The sequence below is a fragment of the Hibiscus syriacus genome, unplaced genomic scaffold (assembly GCF_006381635.1).
Source record: "Hibiscus syriacus cultivar Baekdansim isolate YM2019G1 unplaced genomic scaffold, ASM638163v2 tig00110156_pilon, whole genome shotgun sequence".
NCBI lineage: Eukaryota > Viridiplantae > Streptophyta > Magnoliopsida > Malvales > Malvaceae > Hibiscus > Hibiscus syriacus.
The window spans coordinates 94,163-118,424 of NW_024062606.1; the positions used below are offsets into that span (position 1 = coordinate 94,163).

The 24,262-nt window shown below is 33.7% G+C and overlaps 1 protein-coding gene and 2 pseudogenes across 2 annotated transcripts; 1 reads left to right on the top strand and 2 right to left on the bottom strand.

Annotated features, from left to right (window-relative positions):
* Positions 1-87: 87 nt before the first annotated feature.
* Positions 88-6,178, bottom strand: LOC120215893 (annotated as a pseudogene).
* The window catches only part of LOC120215735, a 28,222-nt pseudogene continuing 9,035 nt past the window's right edge, over positions 5,076-24,262 (bottom strand).
* Positions 20,879-24,227, top strand: LOC120215894. Of its 2 annotated transcripts, XM_039213422.1 has the most exons (9): positions 20,879-21,331; positions 21,551-21,695; positions 21,837-21,914; positions 21,998-22,361; positions 22,497-22,609; positions 22,818-22,982; positions 23,116-23,255; positions 23,679-23,771; positions 23,855-24,227. In XM_039213422.1, the coding sequence occupies exons 1-9, from the start codon at positions 21,258-21,260 to the stop codon at positions 24,012-24,014; spliced, it is 1,332 nt and encodes a 443-aa protein (XP_039069353.1). In that variant the 5' UTR covers positions 20,879-21,257; the 3' UTR covers positions 24,015-24,227. The 2 variants fall into 2 exon arrangements, with proteins under 2 accessions (XP_039069353.1, XP_039069354.1); XM_039213423.1 differs by lacking the exon at positions 21,551-21,695 and having other exon boundaries at positions 20,890-21,331.

Below are 24,262 nucleotides of genomic sequence, written 5' to 3' on the forward strand. Positions count from 1 at the left end.
CATGAATTAGATCTCAAAATAAAAATATGAGAAGTTTCAATTTTCAGCTAAAACAGATGGCAAATTTAGCCATTATTTAAAAGAAATTTAGCCAGAGTTTGGGCAGTCTCTGGCACAACGTCCGGTTTGATGGCATTTAAAGCATTCTCCAGAACCACGGCCAACACTTGCCCCAGAATACATTCTATCAGAATAGTCCCTATCAATGAACTGTACTGGACCATTCATGACGGTAGGACAATTTGTAGAGCTATGACCAGTTACACCACAACTATTACAGAATACAGTCATGCTTGAAGCAGTTTCTCTAAGCCCAAAACCACTTTAATTCTTTCAATATTGACCCCCTTGGTTTACCGGCAACCCATATTCTCTACTAGCAGTTGTTGGTGCGATTCCTCTGCTTCCATCAATCCCAACACCTGCATACTCCGGACCAGGATTAGGACTGCTAAACTCTGCCTTTGACGCAAAAGGACCAAAATCATTCGTTTTAATCTTCTTGATCATATCCAAAAGGTATGTTGATTCCGATGAAATTTTTTTCCCTACTTTCACCACTGTTGATTTCACACGCTGTTCATCACTAAAAATTTCCTCCTTTACTTTCAACTTGAATATATATTTATTAAACATGACTTGACGTGTGATTTCCATAAATTTTTCATCATCTTGGTTTTCACACCTTGAATGGTACAAATCTTTTGCAGGCACCCCAATAGATCCTGACCAGATTCCTGAAAAGCAGTCGCCCATATTAGGCCTGTATGATCCTGTATCTGGAACTGAATTATATACCTATAATCACATTCGTCTACTGCCCTATCGCATTTATCACACCACCACTTCCCATCTCCATTATTTGTAACCTTTTTGTTGCATTGACGATCCCCATTCATGATAGAAGAAGCTGTATAGCAAAAATTGTCCAACTTGATGTATGCAATCCTTGTTACTACTGTAATCCAATCCGGCTTCTCAGAAGTTCCTAGCTTCTCATCTTTGATTTGTGAGAGTTTTTCTATTATCTTCTCTAGTCACAGTTGATGTTTCCCTGGAAATAGATACAAGAGTGTTCCTCCCCTTACTAACAAACCACTCCTTTAACCTGTGAGCCTCGGGAAAATCAGGATCGATAAATAACTGGGTTGTAGAGATAGAACTGGAAACTCTCCAGAATCGCACAAATATTGGAGCTTTTGTCCTTCAGCATTGCAACAAGATCTCCATAGAGTTAATTCAACACTTCGGCCAGACATGTCCTTCAAATGAAGGGTTCTCTTCTGAGTTTCCATACCATTCTTTCTCATTATTGAAGCAGCAGGACTGATAAATGATACCACACCAATTGTATCCACCATGGTATTGCTCTCCATACTTTCAGTATCACTAGTGGTACGGAAATTAAATTGCTGTCGTGGAATTCTGTTGTCATCCTCATAACAATGCTGTATTGTTGATGTGCTATCAAGAAATATTTCATGCTCATCATTAAGGTGATTAAATGCCTTCTGAGCAGGTTTTAGACTTCCCCTAGAAATCAAATAAATCTTACCAGCTTCAATCTGGCTATAGAATTGGTCAACTACCGCATTAAAACAAGTCACCCGTATTTCCCCACCATCAGAATCAAGAAGGTCAAACGAGAAAACTTTACCTTCACCTCGATCATTATTATAGCGCCTAAGTTCTCCCTTTGTTACTCTGGCCTTTATTGTCCACCGGCCCTGATATGGATTCAGAGCAGAAACTGGGATAATCCTGGGTGATGCTTCATTATTGACTACTGGCCCTCTGTTAGTGTACATTGGGGATGGCTGCTGATACGTAGGTATTGATTGGAAGTTAGAGTTGCTTAGATGACGTGAAGTTACCGGCCTAGGATTATTGAAACCTGTACTCTGAACACCATATGGTCCAGGAAAACCAGCAGAAGGATCTGCTTTAAGATTAAAGGGTGGTGCATTTGCAGCATGACTTTTTATCTGTTCAGATTCATTCAAATGAGAACTACCGTGCCATTGATTCATTCTAGGATGTTGCACACTGACCCCAGCCAAGCTCAGACCAACAGAACTTCCTCCTAAAGAGTTGGTTTGTGCCATCACTGCCCCAGGTTGATAAGTAGGAACATGTGTGAGCCTGCCTGGAAGATCTTGGTGCTAGTACTGGTTCCCAATATGATAGAGAAACGGAAGCGGAGGATGATCGTTCCTCTTCGTTGAGGGATGGAACCTAGAAAGCTCTAGACTCGATCAAAGAACGAGAGGATGAGTGAATGATGCGGGCAGCAACAAGATGTTTGGATTAGGACTTTGACGGTTGATATTAAGACAAGAAGATAAGGTTAAGAAAATAAAATAAAGATAATTTAAATTAAGGACAAAAAGGTAAATAAGATAATAAAAGAAACTAAAGGAATTAGGTTAACTCCCCTTATAGTGGGCAGCAAGGGTGATATTATTGATGGATTTGGATGGATGAATACTCATTGGAAAGATAACGAGATAAAGATCGCAACGAAGAAGACAGATTAAAATTCTGACGGTCGGATCTTCGTAAAAGTTGATTTAAAAATGTATCCCCAGTAGGTATATGCTTAACGTAAACTTTAAGAATGGGACAAGGATGGTGGTTTTGATGATGGGGGAGGAAGATGATGAATTATGGAGATGGAAGATAGATGGATATATCCTACTGAACCCTCCTAGTCGCAATAAAAATGTAAACTCGACAATACGGCTCTAACCAGCCCTCCTAATTGCAATGAGAAAGCAAATCGGAGTGTGAAGATCTCTCTCTCAAGAACTTAGAACAACTTAAAGGAAAAGATGCTTCGAAGGCACAAGACAATCAACTCTTACAAAAACGTACTCAATGTTGTATTATTATTCAAAGGAAAGATGTGTGAAACAATAAAGGGAAAGCCTCCTTTATATAGGTGAGGAGGAATCCTAGTAAGAGCCTAAGTATGGGATAAAAAATAAAAAAATATGTCCTAATTGTACTATAATGAGCGGCATGAATACTGGCCATTGATGAAGTTCTTGATTCAATGGTTGTAATAAAATCAAGGCTTTTGAATGCATGATGAAACCTCTAGTTTGATGGATGGTCTAGATGAGACTTCTAGAAGATGAAGGGGCGACAATGCATGATGAAGCAAGGGAGAGCCGAGCATGCGATGGAGGGTGAAAATGATGGACTTTTCTAGGGTTTTGTCATTACAAACAATCACCATCTTTGGGTCTGATCCTAATATAATAACAAACAACTTAAATAACTAAAATCTACTTAGGAAAAGTGATCCATTCTTTGTATTCTAGCAAGGGATACTTTATACAAGGTTTTAGTAATTTAAGGGGGTTTGAAATTAATTTCAGAGTCATATTCATGAATCTTGTAATTTAGGCCTGAGTTATCTTCAACTTGGGTTATGGAGGCCCAAGTAGTATTATGTGGAAGAATGAATGAGTTTCCTTCTTGAAATTCTTTAGTCTCAATGTGAACTTATAATCCTTTGCTGATGAAAGCCTATCCTGCAGTCTGAAGCTTATCTTTTAACAGTTTGGCTCGATTTCTTGTAATTGGGCCCGATGGAAGAGTTAACCCATCCTCTTTGACAAAGTGGCGTGTGGTGCATATATCACAATAATATCACAATAATATCATATCTACCAAATATCACTTCCAAGTCGATAATAATAACAATTAGGGTTGTAAATGAGACGAGACAGATCGCGAGCTATTCGAGATTGACTCGATCAAAGCTCGATAAATACTCGGATCAAATGGACTCGACTCGAGTTCTTAACGAGCCAAAACGAACTACTCGATATTCGACTCGAAAAGCTCGTGAGCAGCTCGAAAATATAATATATTAAGATTTTATTTTTTTAGAAATAAATTATTAATAATATTAATATTTATGTATTGATTTTTTTATAAAAAAAAATACAGTAAGATTTCTTGTATTTAAAGTTAATGTTCGAGTTTGAGTTTGAGGCTTCAATCGAGTTAAGTTTAATAATTTTTTTCATTTCGAACCTTTTCGAGCTGCTCACGAGCTTCAGTTTAGGATTTCGAATTCGAGTCGAGCTTGAAAATTTTAAGCTCGCGAGTTTTCGAGTCGAGTCGAGCTTCATTTCAAAGTTTTCGAGTCGAGTCGAGCTCAGCAATACTCGAGCTCGACTCGGCTTGTTTACCCCCCTAATAACAATCCTGCATGCATGGAATCGAACATAAGGTCAAGAATACAATTTACACAGAAAGCTATGCACATATGCCACATAAACCACACAGCTCGAGTAAAAAGCTTATCTGGACAGAAATCGCATATCAGCGTGTAAAGTCAGAAAATGTCATTACTTGGAGAAAGTAATTTTAAGTTAAATAAGAAAAGAGCCAAATCAATGGTTAGACATGCAAATGTGCAGTACATACGACATATACGATGATTAAATCTCCAAAATTCCAAGCATTAGAGCCAATGACACACTACAAGTCATTGTCATCCCAACTAAAAATCAACATTATACACTGCAAGACCAAAAATTGCAGATTGCAGACTTGATTATCTTTAACGGTAGAATTGATTCGTTGAAATAAATCAAGTTACTAATCACAAGAAACACAATACAAGAAATCAATCAAAACACCATCAATTAACAAGGAAAATAAGAATATATATACCCACCTAAAAACACAAGAACCAGACAACTATAAGCTGAAAACCCATGAAATATAAGTTCTTTACATAAGAAAGGAACATCAAAAAACGACAACAGTAATTAAGAAAAAAATATATAACGGAGAGAGTGCGGTACACATGCGATCTTGGATTACGTTACAAATGTACCGAGTCAACTGAATAACGGAGCCAACTTGCAACATTGAGGATTTCACAAGTTCGTTCTTACTGGTAGCGAGCATTCCTTGCTGCTTCAACGAACCATCAGAGAGCAATAGCCTGTACATCTCGCTCTTTTTCGGTTCTTGCTGCTGCTGCTGATTCTTCGACGCCGTTTGAACCTCTTTCAATTCTATAACTTGAAGCAGAGGTTTTAAATCCCTCTCCGTCGGCACCTCTCTGTTTATAATCCGAATCACCGCCCCTGCCGTCAGATCTGCCTCCATCGAAACCGTTTAAGTTAGGGACTGGTGGGCACAAAATAGCTGTCTGGGAAGAGAGAAAACTAGAGTGATGAGTTGAATCTTGAGAGAAAATGAAGGGTTGTAGGGGGAAATTAAAAATCTAGGGCAAAAGATTTTGAAGCGATACTTCACTTGGCCAGTTTACTGACAGAGGTATAAAGAGCGCCAAGTCCCGAGTTTTGGAAATTTTGGTTCCAATTTGTGGGGTCGTCGACCCTCGTTGAAGTGTAAAAAAACTGCATGAAAACTAACCAACCTTGGCTAAGTACAAATTACTAGCCTGAAATCCTCTTTCCGCTGCAGTTCTGAAAAGTAATGATCCCCAAGTAAATCATATTTATGAACAACAATGTAAAAGAATCCAGATTTCTAAATGATAATAGTTGTTACCACTTACCTCACAGAATTTTGATTGAATTCTCCTGATGTTTCTCCCCCGATGGGATAATTCTGCAAAAGTAACACATCACTGCTCGTCTTCTTTTGAACCGAAGTGCTCGGCTGCTGCTGACCGGACAAACCGGTCATCTCGGTCGACAATCTGCAGTCCAATCCAATTAAATTGTAAGTCAAACTATAAGTTGGCACGAGATATCGGAATAAATACTTGCCGGAAATTTGAAGTACTATATAACTCCGGGATGCTTGTCGAGGCCGAAGTTCTATGAACACACAATCAGATCATAAAAGAATAAACTACATCAGCCTGCAAAACCCAAGAATCAAGGTGACGACATGAAAGATTCTTGCCATTCCATTGGTGAGCCAGCTTCTGAAAAGCTCCTCACTATCAGCACGAAAATTCTGGGAAAGATTCTCGAACCCCAACATCTCCATAGTTGGTACCGGCATCCCGATTGAAGTCTCCATTAACGACTTAATAAACATCTCCTCACTTGAGTTTCTGTAAAAATCAGAGAATTGCCTCCCTTCAGTCTCCATGGCACTCTTTTCACTTCGATGGATCGGAGGCAATTGGTATGAATCAAAACTCTGCTTACTACTCCCCGGCTTTAGCGGAGAATCACCAACCGTATTAATCGAATTTTATTCATTTTGACTAATAATTTTCAAACAAAATCAATCATTAATTTTGTAAAAAAAAAACAATCTGATTAATAATTAAAGAAAAATCAATTAATTTAAATTCACATTTTAAACAACACTAATTCTTACCTCAGTAGGTACTTCGGGTGCCTTTGGATGGTGAAAACAGTGAGGGCAACAACATCATGAAATTTGTCAAAGTTTACGGCCTACATTAACACAAGTTAAATATTACAGCTACATTTGCTATTAATATATTAGCCGTTTTCAACCGGCAGTTCCATATTTTGTGTGTGATTTTCAACTTGAATACTGAATATGGTTAGCAACGGCGGCTTAATGAAAAAACGGTGGTTTTCAAGTCATTATAATGCTTAAGATTTGTAATTACTTGGTTTGATCACAACATTATTAAAACCTTTCATTTGTGTTCACTTTCAACTCTTAGGTTGAAGTTTTAATCAATGATTGTGGTGACTTACTAGGTTTGAAGATTAATTAAATATTTATTGTTATATAATTTAAATAATAATAATGAAACGAACACATAATAAAATATATCACTAAAATTATATATAAAACATTTTAAATAAAAAATCACAGGGTCATCACAAGTGATCGTCCTTTGTATTTGGAAAGCCGGCTTATCACTGGGTGGTTCTAAATCCACTTTGTTTTCAATTGTATTTAGTTTCACTAAATCAAATTGAATTGTTGAAAAATAAACTTAAATTCAATGAAGATCATATAAAGTATTTGTAGACACCTGTTGAATACGTTTCTTCACGTAGACAGTTTAAATGAACAAAGGAATTTTATTCTTCTTAAAAATATCGTGTTTCAATAGTTAGGTTTATAAGATACGTGTCTTATCAAAGAATCCACCTTTCATTTATCCCAACTCTTCACCTTTCATCTTTTCTAACCATTAATGATTGGAGCTATATAAATAGTGGACTAACTTCGTAATTTTGGTTAGCTCAGATCAAGATGAAAATAGTTAAATTAGTCCAACAAAATTTTATTTTTTTGTTAACTTAGATTAAATATATCAATATCTAATCTGTCGACATCATTTTTTGTCCGGACGGAAAAAAACTTAGTACGACTTAGGGGTTTTTCTTTGAAAATGTTTTGAAATGTGAGAAGTCGTCACCAATCATTTAAGTTGCGATTGAAACACCATAAAAACTGGGTGGTTTTAATAAAATATTTTATTTTTATCAAAATATCATGTTTAGGCTATGTGAAAATCCAGAAATCAGGTTCGGGAGTCGGTTACGCGTGGGGAAGGATTAACACCCCCACAAGCACCCCAAAAATTGGTACCTAGTTGATTACCCTATATTTAGAATTGAAAATTTTGAGTCTGAACTTTATTTAATTTAAAAATCATTACGGATGTAAAGTTGAAAAGTATATTCGTTTATTAATGCCAATAGCATTCGCCCCCTAGCATAAACGCTAGATATCAACTATTGTGCCTAATAACCGGACATTGCCTTAATTTTAGAAATCATGATGCGGTATTGAAAAGGACGTCGACCTATTTCGGCAATCACAAGTAGTCACCCTCTGAGCATACTTGCGAAAGATATACTTGACTCCCTAATAAGTGAATATTGTCTTAGGTTTTAAAACATGATACAATCGAACAATTTATTACTAATCCTAATTAAACTAAGGATAGATTAAGGCTTTTTCTAGCTTAAAGTGTCAAATTATGAAAAATTAAAGAACCTATAGACATAAACCTAAAAATTTAGGCCCTAATATTAACCCTATTTGATTTTAATCAATTATCGAATCAAATAATTGAGATGGTCCCTTGAGCATTTAGTTGAGGAAAACCTCGAATTATTCCCTAAATAAAAAGACTAGTTTGAAATCTAATCTAAAATGGAGGCTCGAATATTAATTTAAATTAATTTTATGATTCGAATAATTAAATTGGAACCTTGAACAAAAGCGAGGATCAAATTAAGAATTCTCTTAATTTAATGACTAAATATGAATCGAATAATTAAAAGATTATGAACTAAATCTAAAAAAGGGTGATCCATCAAGGACTAAATTAAAATGATACAAATATTAAATGCAATTAAAATATATAAAAGGACTAAAATTAAAGTACAAAAATGAAAGATAAAAATAAAATAAAGAAAATAGTAAATTAAAGTAATGAAATTAAAGGACTGAAATTAAATAAATAAAAATTAAAGGGTAGAAATTTAAATATATATATAATTAAATAACAAAAATAATAGAGCAATAAAATTAAAATATTAACATTGATTTTTAATATTTAACTCAGACCGTAAATAATGTGAGTCATACCCCGGGGCGGGTCGTCGCAAGGTCGTATGATATTTCAAACATAAAATAAATAAATAAGCAAATAAATAAATAAATACAAATTATCGGTTAGTGGTTAGCGGTTAGAAGTTAGAAAAGTTAGTTGTTAATAGAGTCCATACCGTAATAATGTGGGTCATCCCCTAGATCGGGTCACCTCAAGGTCGTATAATAATTCAAACAAATTAATAAAAAAAAAGTAGGAGTTAATAGAGTCAGGATCATAATAATGCGAATCATACCTCATATTGGATCACCACAAAGTCATATAATAATTCAAACAAATTAATGAAAAGGTTAGAATTAGAAATTAATAAAGTCCGAATAATAATAATAATGTAGGTCATACCCCGGATCGGGTCACCGCAAGACCTATAGTAATTAGGAGCAATAAAATAAAAGTTAATGGTTAATAAATAAAATAAAATAACACATAACCAAATAAACATAAAAAATAAAAATAGCGCATAGAATAGGACATAATTAAATACCAGTGGGAATCGTAATCGAATATAAATGCAAGTAAATAAAGCAACTAGCAGATGACCAGAATGCAACTAACATAAAATGATGCGTCAAATTTAAAATAAATAAAAAGAAAGATGGTGACTGGAATGTAAAAACAAGCTTAACACAAAGAGACTATTACGTGAAAATACCCCAAAATAGTGACCAAAATGCGAAAATACGGTAGAGGTTGGAGGACTGAAGTGTAGTTTTCCCCTAAAATAAGTGGTCAGGATACGAAAGGGTACTACAATGAGGGGCCCTAGGCGTGATTTACCCTTTTTTTAAAACCAAAATATTTCCCCTATGCATGCAGTTCGACCGAGAAGCGTCCAAGCTTCTCAAACTCCCTCGACCATCGCTTGCCAGCCCTCACAAGCTATCCGTTGGGCCGGTGATCACCGTACTCGAATCAGCGACCCCTACCATGACCGGAAGAGGATAGACCAAACTACTTCAATGGCTGAAAAAACCTCTTTGCTCTCTTCCTATCTCTCTCTTTCTTTTCCTCATACGACAGTCGAGAAGGCTTAAAACGAGCCTCAACGTCGGCCACCACACCTTGGTGGCCCCCTTATTTCGACCGACGCCCAAACCGACCGAGGAAAACCACTCAAAGGTCTAAGTGATCGCAAGCTTTTCTCCATCTCTTTACTTTCGACCAAAGCTCCCATGAGATTACCGTCGGCCACCAATAGTTGGTACTGCCTGGCCGTGAGATGGTCTCTCTCGCATGTCGGCCACAGCTCAACGGTGGCCACCTTCTCAACAACCCATGAGCCCCCCGAAACAGAAGCAAGGAAAATAAGAAAAGAAAAATAAAGAAGAAAGAGTCATTTTTTTATTTCATCTTTTTCGGGGGAAAATGGGGGCTGCTACATAGCAAGTTAAGGTTATTATAACCCCCAACTAATATTTTTCCCATTTTCTCTCTTTTTTTATTTTATAAAATAATAAAAAATGGTGGTTACAATTGCCTCTTTTTGCTCATTGCTGCGGAACATAAATAGAACAAAGATAGTAAGCACCATTTTTTATTTGGCCTGAGCTGCTAAAATCTTGATCTCCAATTTCTTCTGATCATGCGAGTTCTTCTCATTATGAACTATTCGCTAGGGATGTCAATCTACTTCCTTCTTTAACGGAATCCCTAAGGTTGAACAAGTTTTTCTCATTATGAACTTCTTCTCCCTCGTCGGATGAGTTTTTCTCATTATGAACTCTCCCATTGGAAATGTTGATCCACCTCCTTCTGTGATAAAATCGAACAAAGTGATGATGCTGATCCAACTCCATATGCGATGGATGAGCCAAGTATTGGTGTTGTTCCAACTTCTTATGTGATGAAAACGAGTTAAGGTTGAACAAGTTCTTCTCATTATGAACTTCTTCTCCCTCGTCGGATGAGTTCTTCTTATTATGAACTCTATACTGAAATGTTGATCCCTCGAGTGAGATGTTGCTAATTCAACTCCATATGTGATGAATCGAGTTAAAGTTGAACAAGTTCTTCTCATTATGAACTCTCTACTGGAAATGTTGATCCCTCGAGTGAGGTGTTACTGATTCAACTCCATATGTGATGAATCGAGATAAGGTTGAACAATCTTCTCATTATGAACTTTTTCTCCCTCATCGGATTAGTTCTCATTATGAACTCTCCACTGGAAATGTTGATTGGTTTATCTTTTTTTTTTGAAAAGTTTTAAACATGCAAAAGATTATCATATGTCAGTGATTTGTATTTAAAGCACCTGAAGGTAATGACCTGATGGTCCTCAATTTTGCTAAGATCCATTTTTTCAATGGTGAAAAATATTGACTGATTCTTTATTGAAATAAAGTCGTAAAATGAAATCTTTGTTGACTCTTTGAATTCCTGTCAAATCTCAACATTTGAGTGAAAATGAACGAGTGAAAAGAAATTTGCTTTAAGAGAAGTTATCTGAGAAGAGATAAATTTTCGTTTCAAGTGAAACAATTTCAAAATCTATGTTCCAAGGGGAAATATTTCAAGCAAAATTGATTTTAAGAAAAACCGTCTCAAGTGGTAAATTTTTTGTTTCAAGGGAAACAATTTCAAAATTTATGTTTCAAGGGAAACTGCCTCAAAAAGAAGAAATTAATTTTAAGAGAAATCATCTCAAGTGAGATAATAATTTTTCAAGTGAAACAATTTCAAAAATTGTGTTTCAAGAAAATTGCCTAAAAAAGGCGAAATTAATTTTAAGAGAAACCATCTCAAGTGAGATAATAATTTTTTGAGTGAAACAATTTCAAAATTTGTGTTTCGAGGGAAATTGCCTAAAAAAAGATGTAATTTATTTTAAGAAAAATAATCTCAAGTGAGAAAAAATTCATATTTACTTGAAAATGTTAAATTTGAAGATAATCGCTCCTTGTTGAATACGTCTAGTTGTCTTTAATTTTATTTTTTTCATGAAAGATCTGCAAAGAATGTGTATCTTAATGTAATTATTGAATATTTCTACGAAATACAAATGAATTTTTGAATTTGTCCTCATAAAAGGAAAAAATGTCCAATGAAAACTTTCAAGAAAAATTTTAATGTATCCTCATAAGAGGGGAAAATCAAAGTTTTTTATTGTATAAGATGATGGATGTTTGATGCAATGATGCAAAATTATGTCTGTGTATGTCGATGCATGTTTTTGATTAATGGCAATAAAGAGGTGCTCAAGCAATCTTGGTTCTCTTCTTGATCTATTTGTATTCATTCTTTTCCTACACCAGAGTGTACCATTGTATTTCTGTAACACCCCAACCCGTACCCGACTCGGATACGAGTCTGACGTGTCACATTGACTTTTCAAACCTTGACTCTTAAGAAAAATCCCGGGAAATTTAAAACTTTATTTAAAACAAAATACAGACTTTATCAGAGTGCTCGTACTTAATGACTTATTACATGCCAACACTTTATACATAACCAAATACATACTTTGTCAAATACTTCTGATATGATCTTTTAGTAGTGATACTGTCTTTGCCACTTCTATTCTTTCACTTCTCGTCTCTTGGTACCTACGTGTAAATCACTTACACGCTAAGTCATAGACTTAGTGAGTCATATAAAACATATAATATAACCATATATCATTTCATATAAATAAAAGACATACATATGCAAACACTATCAATAATCCTTTCCACTTACCATATACTCATCATATAACACATATATCACTATACCCAGAAACACACATAACATCATATAATTCATGTATGTGCATTCATATCATTGAATCATGACATATCAATATGCATGAATCTGTTGTATGATAACAATATACAATCAGGTCATGCACACATGCAACTTACCTTCTTGTATCACTTTCACTTTCATTTGTCTTTCAATTTCATTGCCCATGTATATTATTGAGAATAGAGGTATGTGAGTACATTGAGGTTGTGCACTAATGCTGTCACCACAGCTCGTATAAATTCTCTCATGGGGCACCGAACATTCGTTCAGTATTCGTCCCGAAGGACCTGTCCAGAGGTTACAAAGAACCCCGGTAACTATCCAGAGGTCATAAAGATCCTCGGCAACTATCCATATGTTCCTTTTAACATAGGTAAACCCTCGACTCTTGGCATGCCAACTATACCTATAGCTCTCGTATCATATACTATGGGCATTTATTTATACATTTCGTATCACTTGTTCTTTCTCTTCTGTCACATACCACATGTATGTGTAACCATATATCTCATATCATATCACATGTATTATATATACATGTATTCACGTAAATCATTTCATGTAATTCATATCACATATATCACATGTGCATATAAGCTTATAGCTTCTTTCACATATACATGTAGTCACATAGCTTTCTTTCATGTAACCATGCATGTCATGTCAAATAACATATATCATATGTTGCATTTTCACTTAAGCATATAAATCATATAACATATCATCCATCTATTTCTATGTATTAATGCATACATGGTAATCACATAACAATTTAGAAGTTACTTCTTACCATAGTAACTCCATCACTGGCTCATCACAAGCCAATGTTAATTCAATAAAATAAGTACAAAATAAATTGCACTCACCTTAGCTTTGCTTTGATTCGATTCTAATTCCTCAATTGTCCCGAAACGGATCACGTTCTATCTCTACATAACAATACACAGATTCATATCAATATTCCAATTGATATATTCTAAACTGTCACTTCTTAGGCTAAGAGAAAAGCCAATTTACTCTTTCAATGAAGGTATGCATCGATGCACTACTTGTGCATCGGTGCATAAAATGCATTCGATGTTTCCTTATTAATGAGATGCATTGATGCACTCCTTATGCATCGATGCATTGATTGCATTCGATGTTATTATTTTAAAAGGATGCATCGATGCATTAGATATGCATCGATGCATCAAAGGCATTCGATGTTCTTCTTTTAAAGGAATGCATCGATGCACTTATGAATGTGCATCGATGCACCTTGTCCAGAAATTGTATTTCAAGCCCGAAATTCATCAATTCTTCATTCAATTCTTCTATTTTAATCCCCTATCATGTCTTTAAACTCAACTATCATTATTGAAACCAACTTATGTCCATATAAATCATATTTATCTTCCATATTTCATCAAGATTCTTAAAATTAAGAATCTTACTAAACTTTCAAATTTGTTATAAATCTTTTCTAACTTCATAAATCTCTTATTCTATTGATGACAAGTCAAATTCCATCTTAAAAATCTCTTATTAACTCTTTTCCAGAATTTCCTTTAAAAACTCATTTTCTTTAATCTTTCATAACTTCTTTATCTTTCAATCTTAAGATAACTTAAGCTTTCCTTAAGCTTAGTTATTATCTAATGATCAAAACCCAACCATAAATTTAGCAAATAACCAACTAAAAAAGAAACTCACCTTTGCAAGCTTGGCTCTTCACGTTTGAGAGAAGATGAAGATGAAGAAGATAAGTCTAAAACTTATCTCTTCAATCATACATCTCATGTATTATAATACCCATTTATTAATATTTAATATTATCTTTGTTCAATGACCATTTTGCCCTTCATCTACTTTAATAATTACTAACAACTTTTAGGAATTATTTCCAAATAAATCATTGAATTATTCCATTCTTCTACTTAATTCATCAAATTCTTAAACTTTACAATTTAGTCACTAACCCCTAGTTTGGGATGTTACAATTTCTTTGCGAAAATTTGCACTTCTTGCATTCAAATCATTTGCCCCGATTTCTGATTCTAAGCTTCTAGGTCTAAGAGACTTTTGTCAATTTCCAAGCTACACTCTCCAGAGAGATTGTTCTATTTGAAAATATTTTTTTCTTTTTTTTCTTTAAAAAATGTGAAAATTTTGTTGAAAAGAAAAAATTGTGCCCTTCTTTTAGGCTCACAATCGAAGCAATTCACAGAACATGATTTCACTAAATATCAAAAAAATTAATAGTTCTTTTAATATTTTTAAAGTTATAGCTCTTTGACAAGTATCAAAATTGATAGGTTGGTTTCAAATTAGCTCCTTAAAGTTCCTAAGGTTTCAATCATCAAATATGTCATTTTTTTCTCGGTCATTGTGAACATTATAACATGAATCTTTTTCTTGGCTTGGTATTTTAATCGAATGCGGACAAAATGACACAATTAGCATAATCAATTACTAGACTTTCTAGAACACTTCTATTTTTGTTCTCTGAAATCTTCCATTTTTTCAAGCTTCATAGACTCCCTTAATAGAGGTAGTGCAGAGACATCAATCTAAATATAAAATTCCTGAGTGCTTGTGTGAGGTTGACTATAATAGGTGGTCCTCAACTCCTTTAGTCCATTTCCATCAAATTTAACCATAGGCATTAGAGCATTTATTTATTGGAATTTATTTAGTTTGCCTTTGTTCAGGCATAGCTAAAGGATTCATCTCATTACAATGTCTTCGACTTAACTATCGTAGTGGAATAAACACCGAAGTGCCAAGTATCCGATCAATGTCATGGTTTAAATGCAATCTATTCATAAAGCCAGGGCCTTTGAGTTGCCTCTATAACCAATTGATTTAGTGGAATAGCTAAACTTTATTGTATAATAATAATAATAATAATAATAATAATAATAATAATAATAATAATAATAATAATTTTTTAACCTTTTGAGTATTCAGATTTAGAATTTCTTAAGCTCATCGAGAAGAACGTGTTATAGTCTAGATGTCTTTGATGGTCAAGAAATCCCACATTTAGAGTTTAGTTCCCAAACAACTGACCTAAACTAGATTCGTCTACTCCACCATTCCATTTGTGAAGATTAGGATCATCATTGAACGTCCTCAACAGAAGTGTAGTTTAGACAGTTTTGCAATGTCATACACAAGAGATGCCCCATGTTGTCCGCTCCTATTCATACCTGAATGCCAAACCTCTTTATCATTTCCTCATGACAGGAGAAGACTATATTGGTCCCTGCAAAAGAAGGGTATGATGTTCGAGTATATTTTCTGGGGTAAGGTCAAGGGTCCTTGTTTTATCAATTTTAAATCTTGTCACTTTGTCAAAGATCTATAACTCTATTTTTTTTGATAGAGCTTTTAATCCAATTGATACTTAAATAATTTCAAGATTGAAATTTACTTATTGATCATAACTTTAAAGTGTAGCATTTTATTTAATATGTTCGATTGTCAAGTGACTTACAAACCTTTTAATAGAAAGAGAAAGAAAAGAAATTCAAACAAGACAAAATGAGAGTGTCACAGAGATTCCTAGTGGATGCAATGACTTCTTCTCGGTTTGCAACAGAATGCCCCACCATTCGTCGAATGTCCATGCCCCTGATTCAATTAAATTTTGAACCTTGTGATTCAATTCCCCACAATTCTCAATAGTATGCCCCGAGCTTCCCATGTGGTAGCTACTTACTGCATTAACATCATACCCTTTATGAAATGGAGGCTCTTTCGGTTAAGACTGAATTGGATTTACGAGATTCTTTTCAACCATTAATGGGAGCATTTATTCATATGTCATTGGAATTTCACCAATAGGAGTCTTCTCTCGGGCCACTCTATAAGTTTTGGTCCCATGATTAACTAATATGTTCGTTTATATGTTTATAAACATGTTCATTTAGTGTTCGTTTTTCGTTTGTTTGTATATTTGATTTTTAATTTCATTTGTAAGCTAAAGAAAAATGATAAAATTATGAATTTGGTGCTTACCTCGATAAAATTAATAGTTTAAAAAGAAACTTTTATTATGTATTCTATTTAATCATTGTCTTCACCAATATTTAAAATATAAAACAAATAAAAGGAAAAGGAGAATTGGGTAAATGAGTTTGTTCATGAATATAAATGAACGAGTTTGTTCATGAACATAAACGGACTGAACCACCTTTGTTCGTATTCATTTGTTTATTAAATAAACACAATTTTTTTATGTTCGTTTATTTAACTTAACAAACGAACATAAAAGAACGTTATACAAACAATTCACCGAAATTTATTCATTTACTCCCCTAGAGAGAATATGAAACAACATGGATATTGCTTAAATGGTCCCTTCGGTTCTACGTGATAGGAAGATGTCAATGAGTCCGGACATGGCCCATTATTTAACCGCCCTGACGCCACGCCCACGCTTGTCATTTTCAGATTTCAGCAGTCTAGGCTGCGATTATTGCCAATTGTCTTCACAAAACCAAACAAACCATCTATTATTGTTTTCTTCTTTCCCATATATAACAATTAATGGCATAATGATTGTCATCACGGATTAAATTGAATGGGCAGCTGCTATAGTCATCATTTTTGAATTTTTTTAATGTTTTAGATATTATTTTATATTTTTATTAATAATTTATTTGTATTTCCTAAAATTTTTTAAATTTATTTTCTTAATATAAAATTCTATGTTTATCTCATATTATAATATAGAGTAAAATAATTTATTTAAATACTTTATCATTTAACTTTTAAGCTTAAATTACAATTTGTGTCGATTTATCTATAAAGTTTTTAATAAATTGATTGATTATCAAATATTTTTCAACGTATTTAAAATGTCTCAATTTGACCTCAATTTAAATAATATGATTTTAAAAAAATTATTATTCATCTATAATTAAATTTAGTGTACGAGTCATTAGTTTTAGATAAGGATCACATTTATTATTTATTTTATTTGTGAAGAGATTTAAATAAACTATGATTTACTTATTATTAGGTTTTTTAGTTTAGTTAAAATATGTTTATAATCTGAAAATTTCTGAGGAATATTTTTTATACAAAAAATATTAAAAACAAATTTGATACAGACATCCCTTTGAAGAAATTAACAGTAATTGTTTGAAGAAATATTTTTAGGTGCGCCAATTTGGATCCACAATGACCATGACCATGCGGATGCAGTCGCAACCTCAAGCCCCGTCCGCCAAGAAAAAGTGCATCTCAACACGTCATGCAGGGTTAATAAGGTTAACCAATTTCCCATTTATTTTTAGAGTATTGATTTATTTTAGTATTTAAACTTTTATTTTTTTAAAAGTATACCTAAATTTTAGTTTTTATTTCATTTTAGTACTTTACCGTTAAAACTTTAGTTTTGTTTCATATTAATACTCACATTTCAATCTAACGTTAAATTTTGAAAAAAAAATGAAAGTTTAGGTATTAAAACGGATTAAAAATGATAGTTTAGGTACTAAACATATTAAGTTTTTAACTGTTTGGTACTAAAATTAAATGAAATTTGATTGTTAGGTGTGATTTTGAAAAAAATGAAAATTTATATACTAAAATATATTAAAATTGATAATTTAGGTATTAAATGCGTACTTTACCCTTATTTTAAAGACAAATTACTCCAATGCTACAAAATTTTTGACTCGATTTTATTTTGACCACAATTTTTTTTATCAATTCAACCACTTAACTTTTAATATACTTTCAATCAAATCATTTTCCGCTAATTATTAATGGAATTGTGGATGTTGTAATTAAACATATTTATATAATAACACATTTAATTTTTATTATTTATACATTCTATTAGTTTTGTATTAATTATATTTATTTAAATGAATTATATCCTTTAATAAGATGAAGACACATTTTACTGTTTTATTGGTGGAAAATCAAGAAAATAAAAGTGGAAACAAGGGACTCAAATTTAGAAAAATGGAAGTGTGTCTAACCACAAATACAAATTTAATATTATTTTAATTTATGGTTGACAATATTTTATAAATAAATTAAACGAGGAATGGACGCAAGACAAAACGAGTCAAATTTTTTTGCCATCTTAACCACGACCCAAATGTTACTTACTCTACTCGAACCCATCCCGTCGGGAAAAATTATGTCATAACAACTGCCCCAAACTCGTCCCAAGATTATTTTATTTACTTAACAATCAATTTTTAAGAAAGATTTATAAAATAGATTTTAAAATATTATCAAATAACATTTGAATATCATAAAATAATTTATTTTATTAAAATAATCAATATTAATTGGACCTAAAAACTAATAAATTAGTTTTTTTAATTAAATCGATGGTTTAATATATTTTTAGTGTTTAATTATACATCAAAATATGATTTGGTGTCTAGACAATTTTTTTGTCAACAATAGGTACCTAATGTTTTCTCCATTATATTTTTATGAACATATAATTGTTTTTTAATAATGAAAATGTTATTTTTTTTAAATAAGAATTTTTTTTAAAAAAAATAAACCCGAAGTAGTCTCTCTCCTTTCCACTCTACATTGTCGACAGAAAAGGGTCACTCCCTGTTTGATTTTGTCCGGAGTAGGACGAGTATTGAACCTATTTTAATATAACAATTTTAAGGGGAAAATGTTTTTGGAATAAATTTAATTTATTCACAAAGTTTTCAAAAATAATTCAAAGTTTATAAAACTTGAATTTGAACACAAAAATGATTTTCTAGAAAGAAGTACCTATATTATTCTTACACTATCGATATTATTTTTGTAGTATCAATACCCAAGATAAGTAAAGTATTGATACCCTCATGGTAGTACCTATATTGCTTATTGGTTTTAGATGTGTTTAGATTTTAGTAGGCATTTTTGGTACCGATACTTAAAGGAGTATTGATACTACTTTGTATAGTAGTATTGATATCATGATCTTAGTACCGATACTTCCATCCCAACAGTTGAAAAAAGACTAGTTTTTATTAGTGCAATACCGATACTCCAAGCCTGAGTATTAATACTCCCTGGTCTGGACAATTTTATTTTGCAGCAATTAAGTCCCAAACGGCTCCAAAACATCTTCAATGCCTAGAAACGGTCACAAACACATTCTAACAAATAAAATGAAGTTCAAGACACTTGAAGAATATTATACAACACCTATCCAAACAATCCACATCAAGAGAAAAACTTTTTAAATCTTATTTTTCCTTTTCCCTTGTACATAGAGGTTTTAGTGAGCTAAATTGTGTAAACACTTCCTTTGAGAGGTTTGTTGTTTACAACATTTTATCCTTGTTGAAAAGGGGTTTTAGTTTTATCTTAGCCATCGTAAAAGATAAGGAATTTGTAAAGGTTACTTTTGAGCCTAAAAAAAGAACAAATTAGTAAATTTGTTAGAAATCCTTAGTGAGGAGTTAAAGAAGTGGATGTAAATTTCATTGAGGAAGTTGAACTACTATAAATCATTGAGTCAATTTTCTTATCATTTCTCCTTAATTCCCAAAAAATTTATAAAGATCAATTCACCTCCTCTTAGCAATAATTTCGGTTGATTTCTTTGAACCTCAAATCTTAACAACAAGGAACTTAACTGTGACGGCCGAGTAACGTATAGATGACTGTAGCCCTCAAAATCATCAGAAAACATCAACGAAAAACTTAGAAATCTAATGACCTTCAAGGTGTTTTTCACGACGATTGATGTAATTTCATAATTATTGGAGATTGAGTTTTGGTTGCAGGGCGAGACGGTTTTGATGGTGTCAATAGTAACGGTCATAAACTGATGGTAGTCGATCGATGGCGGAAGATATAAAATTCGAAGATTCTTTTATTTTTTTAAAAGTTATAATATTAAGTTTTTTAATAATATATTTTTAAAAATTTATACATGTAACACTTGTCCAATGACCGATTTAAACACAAAAAAATAAAACGTTGAAAACTTTAAACGCTATTATTAATAAAAAAAGTCTTTAAACGCTAAATATTAGTTTAAAATATAGTTTAAACACTAAAAATTATATTAAGCCTAAATAACCACTAAATAGAATATTTTTTCCCCCGTCCTTTCTTAAGAAAATGTGATATGACTATGAAAACAGAACAGTCTCTTCTCTGTCACCATTGTCAACAATTCTATTATTTTAAGTGTATTATTTTCATTCTGCAACCTTATCCAAACCCAAGCCCTTCACCAAGATTGGAGCTTGATAGATAATAATCTAAACAAGAATCAATTCCTTTTCTTTTTTGTCCCATCGTTTATAAAACAATCTTCTTTTTTCTTTTCAAATATTTTAACTTAATATTAATATTATAGTTTAAAAAATTATAAGAAAAATGAATATATAAACAGCAGATGATCAAAGATAAATAGAAGAAGATAAAGGGTGAGTGAACTCAACACTTGTACGTTTTATTCTACATTTGTGATCCAGAAATCCGGCATTTTTCTGATTTATTTGATCAAAGATCAATATTTTTTTTCTTTTTAATGTCACAGCCAAATTTAGGGAGGTAGAAGAAGGGGGGCAATCTCCCCTACCTCCTATTCCTTGGCTTGTAAATTCCAAAATTTCTACCAACCCTTTTATCTTCCTTGTTAGGCTCAACTTGCATTTTCAGACTATTAGGAAAAGAAGGAAAAATACAATTACTAATTTGGAATTTAGCTCCAACTTATTATGGATTTTGGGAATTCTGGTTCAACTTTCTGTGCTTGCTTTAATTCATCTTCAACACCATACATGTGTTCTGGAAATGGAAGTTGTTACTCACAACCCCAGATCTTCAACTTTATATTGAAACCCTCTTCTGCTTCTTCCAAAGTCACTGCTGCTTCGTCTCCCTTTAGAGAACTCGCTTGATCGTCTTCCATTTTCACCTTCCCTTTCTTCTTCTTCTTCTTCTTGCTGTAGGTGTATAGATTGTTTTTGTCAGCTCCATCATTGAAATGCTGTCCACATCGTATTTGGTGCCAACGGCAGCTATGGCTCATCCAATATTTCCAGATCATTGCTTCATCAGGTAATTCTCCGATATTTGAACTTGTTTTTGCCTCTCTCTTCGATTTTTTTATGCTTAGGAATTGATTTTGGTAACTGGGTTTAATGTAATTTGACTGTTGGGTACTTGGTTTTTATGATCAAAAAGGTTTGGGGATTAGGATATTTTTCCTAGTAGTAATTTAATGAATTAGAGATGGAAAGAAGGATGGAATATCCGTTTATTCTTTACGATCATCAGGTATGATCATCACCATCGTAATGATCACAAGGACTTGATGAGGTGGAGGATTAGGACCAGTGCTGCCACTCGTGCTTACCCTCTTTTTTCCAATCAGATTCAGCTAACTAAAGACTCTTCTTCCCGTCACAAATTGTACCAGGAGGTTGATCTATAAACAATATGTACAAATACGTTTGTTCTTCCATTCTGGATATCCACATATCCAATCATTGGTTTTGTTATTTAGATCATCTTCCATTTTCATTTTCTGATTTTCTGTTGGGACTCTAATGAAAACCCACAGGCTCTTAAGACTGCAAGGGACAAGTTCACTCGGGAGATCTCCTTCCAGTCCAAGGATAAAGACATCTCTCTTGCTAAGGTACTAATGACAACCTGCAAGGGGTGAGGTGCTTTAGTAATTTAAGTTGGAGATTTGATTTTGTTTGATATCTTTTGGTGTAGGCTTTACTTTACATTGCGGCTGAAGACGAGGCATTCATGTCTTTTAACCGGGAGATGGACACCCGCTCTCTCCTGAATGAAAGGAGAAATGTTTCTTCCTCGTTAGAGACCGAAGGCTGGGTTTCTTTGGAGGAAATGCCTTTGGGTGGAAAGACCATACCTGAATGGCTAAGTGAGTTGGATGCGATTGCTAAAGAAGTTGAAGCGGAGCTAGTTTCAAGGGACATAGGCTGCCATCTGGTTGAAGTTTTGGAGGCAGTCAATTTAGTTCTTTTCGAGTTAAGAGGCTTGACAAGATCCCCCGTTCTTGTAGATTCTAAGCATTCATACTTACACTCAGTACTTGATTCCAGATGTGGCAGTGGTAAAGCCTCATTCTACTTCCTTTTTTGTAGTAAGGCTCACTTGCTGCAAAGCATTTTCCGTCGGAATTTTCCCGAAAAACATATTCTTCCTTACCATTTTGGGATGTCCACTAATATGATTTTGTTAATTACAGCAATTTTGCTTAGCATAATTTACATTGAAATTTGTTGGCGACTTGGTCTAACCATTGTGGGATCTCGAGTTGGGGAAGATTTTTTGATATGGCCCCAGACAGGGTACCCAGAGGTACTTGAATCTTAATAAATCATTTCTGCAGCTTAGTTTAACGGTACATGTTCTGTTGTGTTCATACTTGTAGCAATATGTTTGATGTCTTAAACAATCCATTGTAACGTTCTCTGCTTAGAAAAATTGCGAGCTGGTCTTTTCTTTTGGTTGCTTACTCGCCTAAGGTCACTTTAAATGCACTTAACTTCTACTCTTCTCTCTGTAGGAACTCTTCAAAGTGACTTCAGGGCACAGCTTGTTTGCTATTGTCAATGGAAAGTGTGTGGAGGACCCTAGATCAATGGCATCGGATTTAACTGGTACTTCACTTTTAGGGCTCGAGATAGCTACCAACCGTGATATTATCGGGATTGCATTAGCCAATTTAATTGTAAGTCCTAATCCTCATCATCAAGTTGTATAACTAGATCTACCTTTAATTTATTCTAAACCATTAATGCCTCAAAGAGCGTACCAAAATTTCTTTCCTACGTATGAAATAAACTAACAAAAAGAAGATGCAGAGGCTTCACTGGAAACATGCTTCAAGATCAAATCACGGATTGATGCTGACTTCTCCCCTTAGGCATGTTCACGATGCCGGTGAGAAACCTAACATGATCGATGAATCCAATATCCCTTTGTTGCGCCCCAAATATCTTAGGTAAATCATAATTTTTTTTATGATTTGTAGCATCACTTTCTTCCCAAAATTTGCCTTTCTGCAAGATTTGTTCTTTTTAACTGCCACTCAACAGTTTCCTTATGCATTTCAAACCAAATGAACGACTAATATAGTAAAGGCCATGCTCTGCAACGTCGATTTACTTTTCGCATTTTGCTCTCATTCTTTTCATTATAACTGTAACCTCTGTTTCTCTATTTTGCGGATGCTTGGTATTGGGATTAGGCCTTCAAGAACTATTAATCTTCTTGCATCATGTGGAGTAGATACTTCTTTATGATTTTGTGAAATCAGAACATGATGTATCTTAAACATATTTCCCTTTATATACATTTTCACACTGAATTTGAATGCGATATTTCTTCATAAATGGTAAGCTAAAAAAGATGGGTGTATTTGCAGGCTAGCAATCATGGCTTCCGAAAGATTGTTGATTCTGCAGCCACATAACTGGGCACTGAGGAGAGACCATGGCATGATGCTGTACTATAATAGGTACGAATTAAAAAAATTCTTGGCTTTTAGAAAAGGTCTGGGTGATGGATGGAACTGAATTCGATAACTAAAAAAACTGTCAGGGAATACGGCAAGGCGGTGCAAGAGCTTAGCATTTGCATGGCCTTTGCTCCGGAAGAAGAGGCGGAGATTCTTGAACCATTCGTCGAGAAGTTGCATTTAATGCGACTGGAATCATCGTGGAAGTCTTTGGGACACGCAGGTCGACTGACGGTTCCTTGAGTTTTGTACATAACCAACCTTTCCCTCCCTCTGAAATACTCCTTTATAAGAGTTTAATGGATGAATTCTGCGATTGTGATTAGGCAAGCACGGGGTTTTTGATCACATGAACAGACGAACTCCGAAATATATAGAACTAATCGGAGATGTAAGCAAATCCTAAGTTGAACTTGTCTTGAACACACTCCAAACAAGAGGAACCGGCTGTCTTCCCCGTTATTTTCTGGTGGCTCATTTGTTAATGAGAA